Source organism: Colobus angolensis, unplaced genomic scaffold, assembly GCF_000951035.1.
Source record: "Colobus angolensis palliatus isolate OR3802 unplaced genomic scaffold, Cang.pa_1.0 Scaffold26, whole genome shotgun sequence".
Taxonomy (NCBI): Eukaryota; Metazoa; Chordata; class Mammalia; order Primates; family Cercopithecidae; genus Colobus; species Colobus angolensis.
In genome coordinates, this window is record NW_012115821.1 from 198,734 (window position 1) to 206,187 (window position 7,454).

Consider the following 7,454-nt stretch of genomic DNA (forward strand, 5'->3'; position numbering starts at 1 on the left):
TGGCGTGCTCTCGGCTCTGTCACCCACGCTGGAGTACAGTGGCGTGCTCTCGGCTCTGTCACCCACGCTGGAGTACAGTGGCGTGCTCTCGGCTCACTGCAAGCTTTGCCTCCTGGATTCACGCCGTTCTCTCACCTCAGCCTCCCGAGTACCTGGGACTACAGGTGCCTGCCACCACGCCCGGCTAATTTTTTTTTGTATTTTTAGTAGAGACAGGGTTTCACTGTATTAGCCAGGATGGTCTTGATCTCCTGACTTTGTGATCCACCCACCTCGGCCTCCCAAAGTGCTGGGATTACAGGTGCATTTTTCACAATTTTTTAACAGTTAAGAATGACTTACTGAATCATGTCTATAGAAGAAACTTTCTGTTTAAAAAAAAACAACAGCAACGTTTCTATTAATGCCTATACTTTCCAAAGTTTACATAGAAGATTAGCCATTTTCTTACCATTTTGACTAATGTTTAGATTTGAAAGCTTTGAACGCTTTTTAGTGTTCAATAATTACGTGATTAATACTTTAATTTTTACTGCTTGTTGTTTTCTGAATTTGTTCAGTTTAAACAACTATGTTTCCTTCAAACAATCTTGTTTTAAATTTTGCTGCACTTTTTATGTGAACATTTTTAGCACCAGGATTTTTTAAAAACTTCACTTTAAAAGTTGACCAATATATTTTCCTTTTCTGAAGGAAAAAATTCAAATAAAAACCTGGTACTTGTTTGTTTTTTTAGCTTAATATTTTAAAAATTATTAGTGGTTTCTATTTTAGAACCAGCCTATGACAAAACATTGTAAACATAATTTCAGAATATGAAGTTATTAAAATTTTAATATATATTTAAAGTAAAAAAATTTTAAAACATGAAAACATAACTAATGCAACTAAAAATTTGCAAAAGATGGGGAAGAAAGCATAATATGCTAATTTTCTCATCTTTCCTATCACAATGTCAAGAGCTACTGTCTGCTATTATTTCTTGGGATAGCATCATAGCTGTGTTTTATAGGTTCAATTCAGCAAAAAGACTTATAAGACAGAAATAGGCTTTAGTCTAATACAGGTTTTTCTCAACTTTGGTACTACATACCCTTTGCCCAGTTTCTCCCAGTGGTGACATCTTGCAAAACTATAGTACAATATTACAAGCAGGATATTGACGTTGATACAGTTAAGGCACAAAACATTTCCACACTATAAGGATCCCTCATTTTGCCCTTTTATAAGTGCTAATTTCTCTTTAAAAGTACTATAAAAGAATAAAAATCATGCTTTCTCAAAGTGCTGGATGTTCTGCCTCGGTAACTTCTAGAATTTGCTGTTTGGAATTCTAGGCTATTGGAAACTTTGCATTGAGTGTTGGTTGATTCTAAAGTAAACCATGAAGTTTGGACTAAGGGGTTCCGGTGTGCATCTTCTGTAAGCACTTTCTCATGCATTTGTGATTATGAGACACGCCTGTTAGCTTTGTCACTCAGTGTCTGTAAATCTAGAAGTGAATGGGCCAGTCGAGAAATTGACAAGCATCTACTGAGTGTATAATATCAGAAATCATGGCTTTTGGCCAGGCATAGTGGCTTGTGCCTGTAACCCCCAGACTTTGGGAGGCCGAGATGGGCAGATCACTCGAGGCCAGGAGTTCAAGACCAACCTGGGCAACATGGCAAAACCCTGTCTCGACTAAAAATACAAAAATTAGCTGGGCGTGGGTGCATGTTCCTGTAGTCCCAGCTACTCGGAAGGCTGAGGTGTGAGAATCTCTGGAACCTGGGAGGTGGAGGCTACAGTGAGCTGAGATCATGCCATTGCACTCCAGTCTGGGCGCAACAACAGAGCAAGACTCTGACTCAAAAAGAAAGAAAAAAGAAAAGAAGAGAAGAGAGAAAAGAAAAGAGAAAAGGAATCATGGTTTTTGTCATTAGGAGCTCACAGATCTGAGTGAACTGAGTTTGAATGAGAAGAAAGCACCTCAGTATCAAGGACCCTGCAGTTCAGTGTAATCATTATGTTAGGGTCAGTCGAGGCAGATCCAGATTGATGTTCATACAGTCTCGGTGTCCTTGATTTAAAGATTACAAAGTATTTTTTGAAAGTTTCACAAAAACAGATGGCCTCGTGAACACACTACCAGGGTTCCTCCTAGGTCCTGGACTAGAGGTCTAAACATGAGAGGGGCTTTGGCCTCTTGGGCTTCATGGTGAGTCCATCTCTGAGTTTGGTGGTGTGAGTTACGTTTTGCCTGCTTGGAGCTGGGCAGGGTAGTGAGGGGAGCCTCGGGATCTGAGACGGTCATCTCACTTGTGTGCTTTGGGGAGTTTCTAGTCTCTGTGGGGCATTGCAGGGCATGTGATTGGCACATAGCAAGTATTTCCTGAGTGTTTTCTGTGTACAAGACTAAGAGCTATATGCTCATGAGTAAAATGGATATGGTCCCCTCTTTAGAGAGTCTGGGGTCTGGCCTTGGTGGTGTTTGAGAAGAGAGCAAAATCTGGAAGAAAGCAGGACTGTGTTTGACTATGAGCATTGTCCCCTCCTAGCTGAGTAACCTCAGTCCAGGACCTTTGCTTCACCTCAAAAGGAAGTCACTTACCTCTATCTCAGACAAAGCAAATATCTGGTGCTGAGGTTTGAGATGACATTCATAAATGATGCCTTCTGAGAACTGACCCGTGGCACACAATCCACGTGATTTTTCTTTTCTACCAGGCCCAAGGTACTGCCCACCCCATGTGATAGGCCAGAGAGTGATCACAGTGTCATGATGCAGAAAGCAGAAGACTGTGAGCACCCGTAAGCAGCTGAAACAATTTTACTGGTGTTCTGTCTTGTATCATTAAGAGGGAAGCGCCACGATGATGTACACCCTCACCTGTTTTGCTCATCCTTGTATGCTCAGCACTTAAGATAGGGCCTGGTAGGTAGGTGGCGCTCAGTATTTGTCGAATGGGTGAGTGAAAGAGACATACTTGGTGATCTCCGTTTATAACAGTTTAATATACTCATTATAGGTGTATTTCACTGACACACTTCAGGCTCCTTTTACTTGGATATTGCTCTCTGTCTGTTTTTCTCAGCCTCAGCACTATTGACATCTTGTGCCAGATAATTCTTTGTTGTAGGGGTTGTCTTGTGCATTGTAAAATGTTTAGCAACATCCTTGGCCTCTACCCACTAGATGCCTAGAGCATCCCCCTCCCTGCCCTTAGTTGTGACAAATGAAGACATTTGCAGACATTGCCAAATGTCCCCTGGGGACACAATCATCCCTAGTTGAGAATCACTGGCCCATGCACCAGTTTTTGACTTGGCAGAAAGGAAACTTAAGGTGTCAGGGTCAGAATGGGCTATAAAGGTAATTGATGATCACTTCTCATGCTATCCACTTATAATTGTCTAAGCCAGTCCAGCTGTACTCACCTCCTCTGATGTGTTCTTGGTGGCAGCAAAAGAGCCAGCCCTCAGTGTTCCCTTTGACACACAGTGACAGAACCATTCTGAGCACAAGTCTATATTAATCCAGTGGCGAACATGGCTGCATGTAGATGCTGTCATTAGAACCTGGGAAGTCATGACACAGCAGAAGGACAGAGGAACTGGGATGGCTTGGCTGTATCTTACTCTGCCAGTTCACTACATACATACCCTTCCCTCCCATTGCCTCTTTTTCTTCCCTTTGTATTTATTGATCTCAATCATCTCCCTGGCCCTTCCAGAACAATTTTGGAAATGGAAGGCAGGAAAGAAGAAAGAGGAAGAGAAGAAAAAGGAAAAAGGAGGTAAGAAGAATGCGAGTGTGGTACCACCGAAAGACATGCCCAGAAGAATTAGCCTTTACATTGTTGGACTACCATAGAGTTGGGTCTATCCTATCAGTTCAGCGCCGATATAAGGTTGGAATGGTTCTGCCACTGTCTGTAGACAGCTTTGGTGATCTGTATCGGTATCTATATGATATATACAAAGAAATCTATCTGGAAGGCATCTAAAAGATGCATTTCAGCTTTTCTCATAAGGACAGATCGTTGATGTGGTGTGGCCTCTTTTGGTGGAACAGAATAAGAAATACACTAGAATGATGTTGAATAAAGCATTTGAGTTTGGAAGCAGGAAGAACACATCCTCTGCCATGTTTAAACTATGGAAACATCTCTGAGACATGAGTCTGTAGTCACTCGTCTCTCTCACTTTAGCCTGAATCAGAGTCACTTGCCATCTGATTTCACAGACGCTCCAGGCCTGGATTAAACTTTCTCCATATAACTTGTAAGACAGGCAGATTCTCAGGAAGGTGCTATTCCTTAGGGGAGGGAAAATAACATTTGCTGTCTTTATTCTAGAAAGCATACATATTTGGAGTGTACACCATTTGCCGCTGGCACAGACAACCACCATGCTCGCTGTCGGTTGACCCTCCTCAACCCAGCTTGGCTGGTGACATGGACTGGGTTCTTAGAGGGGCTCTCAAATGAAGCAGGCCTTTCACTGCTACGTGGTTTGTTCCATTTATGCAAATTGAGCTTGCCTTCTTCCCTGATTTTCCTCTGTTCCTTTTAAAGTTTTTTCCCAGCATTTTGACTCCTGGCATCTGTGTGCACATGTATGAATTTATATATTGCTCATTGATGGTGAGTTTGTATTTGCTTATTGCATAGACATGGTCATGCCCATGATACCAGGTTCAAGCTTAAGGAGCTTCAGTGATAGGATACCACAAAAAGAAATAAATGAGAAAAAGTGAAAGGCAGTGCAGCTTGAGGACTAAAAGCTTGGTCTCTTGGGCCCACTCACTGCTGGCCAAGCTTCAAGTTTTAGATAAGTGCCCTTGGCCAATATACCAGTCTCTCTTTGCCTCATTCTCTCATCTGTAAAATGGATACAATTAAAGTGCTTGCCATCTTTACAAGGTGATTGTAAGAATGGGAAAGGATAACATATAAAAAGTACTGAGCAGGCCGGGTGTGGTAACTCACACCTGTAATCCCAGCAGTTTGAGAGGCTGAGGCAGGCAGCTCACTTGAGGTTGGTAGTTCGAGACCAGCCTGGCCAACATGGTGAAACCCTGTTTCTACTAAAGACTACAAAAATTAGCTGACCGTGGTGGCATGCACCTGTAGTCCCAGCTACTCGGGAGCCTGAGGCAGAAGAATCACTTGAGCACAGGAGGCAGAGGTTGCAGTGAGCCAAAATTGTGCCACTGCCCTCCAGCCTGGATGACAGAGCAAGACTCTGTCTCAAAAGTAATAAATAATAAATAAATAAAAAGTACTGAGCATATTGCCTAATGGGTAGTGAACGCTCAGTAAACACTAGTTGTTATTTAAATAGCTATCTCAAGAATGGTTTGGTGTGTTTGTTTTTGAAACCTTTCCAGCTCTGACTCCGTTTTCTTTTCTATTTAGGTTCCATTTTTTGGGCGGAGGATGCATCACACTTGCCCATGTCTGCCAGGGTTGGCCTGTTTACGGACTTCATTTAACCGATTTATTTGTTTAGCCCGAAAGTAATCGCTTTAGAGTAGAAACCAAATGTGAATAGCCACATCTTATCTGTAAAGTCTTACTTGTGATTGTGCCAAACAAAAAATGTGCCAGAAAGAAATGCTCTTGCTTCCTCAACTTTCCAAGTAACTTTTTTATCTTTGATTTTTAAATGATTTTTTTTTTAATCGAACGGGAATTTTACTTTGGATAGAAATATAAACTGTAAGGCATTGTGGAACTGGTTCTCATTTCCCTGTTTGTGTTTTGGTTTGGTTTGGCTTTTTTCTTAAATGTCAAAAACATACCCATTTTCACAAAAATGAGGAAAATAAGAATTTGATATTTTGTTAGAGAAACTTTTTTTTTCCTCACCATCCCAAGCCCCATCTGTGCCCTGCCACACATACATACATACATACAACTTTTGGTACCTTGCCTCTTCCACCTCAAAGAATTTCAAGGCCCTTACCTTACTTTATTTTTCTCCATTTCTCTTCCCTGCCCTTGCATTTTAAAGTGGTAGGTTTATCTCTTTGAGTTTGATGGCAGAATCGCTGATGGGAATCCAGCTTTTTGCCGGCTATTTAAATAGTAAAAAGAGTTTATATGTGAACTTGACACTCCAAACTCCTCTCATGACGTGGACGCTAGGAGTGCTGCCGGACCCTTCCTAAACCTGTCACTCAAAAGGACTTCGGCTCTGCTATTGGGCTGGTGTGTGGACAGAAGGAATGGAGAACTAAATTAATTTAGTCCAGATTTCTAGATTTGGGGTTTTCTAAAAATAAAAGATTACGTTTACTTCTTTTTCTTTTTATCAAGTTTTTTTTTCTTAGTCTCCTACTTAGAGATATTCTAGAAAATGTCACTTGAAGAGGAAGTATTTATTTTAATCTGGCACAACACTGATTACCATTTTTAAATCGGCATTAAGTTGTAATTTAAACCTTGTTTGTAACCGAAAGGTCGATTGTAATGGACTGCCGTTTGTACCTGTATCAATATTGCTGTGTAAAAATTCTGTATCAGAATAATGACAGTACTGTATATCATTTGATTAATTTAAATAGTATATCCTTATTTTTGTCACGGGTGTTGTCAGTTTTTATTATAAGCAGATTTCTAAATAGGCTATGTCCCAACATGGATAAAGACCCCAAGGTTGGTAAAATAGCCCGAGATATGTGCATTTTCGTCTTATGTACAGCAGAGTTCTGTCTGCATGGATTTTAAGGTAGTTCAAAAAATAAACAATGTGTACATCAGTGGTGTTTTGGAGCGTGAAGGAAAAGGATGCCATGCAAAACTGATGGTAATCAGGAATGGACTTATGGGACTTAAGTGTATTGACTTGGCAAAGAGTGATGGGAGCGTGTGTCTCGGGTGGTTAGGCAGGGTGCTAGGTGCTACCACATGGTGATGCCAATGTAGGCTGGCCTTGAAAACCCACCAAGTCTTGTAAATGGTTTCAACGTCGCAAGTAAACAGTTTATGAAATGTGTTCAACTGACTAAACTTGCCCATGCCAACCCACCAACCATTTCCAAACACAGAAACTGTCCATTTTGTAGTTACTGACTCAGCCAGGGCTTATGATTGCACATTGTATGTAATTTTACCCCTTGAGCTAATGTGTCCCATAAATGTATGGGATTTTGCTGTGCTAATTACCAAACTTGATCAGAAAAGTATTATTTTTGGTTGTTTAGTTTGTGTTCAAGAAACATTCCTCTGCAAGTTTGCTGAAGAAAATTCAACTTCAACAAGGGAAATTATGAGTAAAGAAACGCACTCTGGCAATTTTGTTGTTTGTTTTCATATAATATTCAAGACTTTCAAGGCTACGTTGGCCAGGTGCAGTGGCTCACACCTGTAATCCCAGCACTTTGGGAGGCCAAGGCGAGAGGATCGTTTGAACTCAGGAGTTTGAAACCAGCTTGGGCAACATGGAGAAACCCCATCTCTACAAAA

General features: G+C 41.1%; 1 protein-coding gene across 2 annotated transcripts in view; it reads left to right on the plus strand.

Moving 5' to 3' along the window:
- The window catches only part of PROK2 (prokineticin 2), a 13,900-nt gene extending 7,121 nt beyond the window's left edge, over nt 1–6,779 (plus strand). Inside the window, exons 3-4 of one of the 2 annotated variants that reach the window (XM_011947134.1) lie at nt 3,717–3,779; nt 5,403–6,779. In XM_011947134.1, the coding sequence (XP_011802524.1) occupies nt 3,717–3,779; nt 5,403–5,507 (168 nt within the window). In that variant the 3' untranslated portion in view covers nt 5,508–6,779. The remainder of the gene's footprint in view (nt 1–3,716; nt 3,780–5,402) is intronic. The other variant, XM_011947135.1, reaches the window with a different exon arrangement.
- Nucleotides 6,780–7,454: the final 675 nt, after the last annotated feature.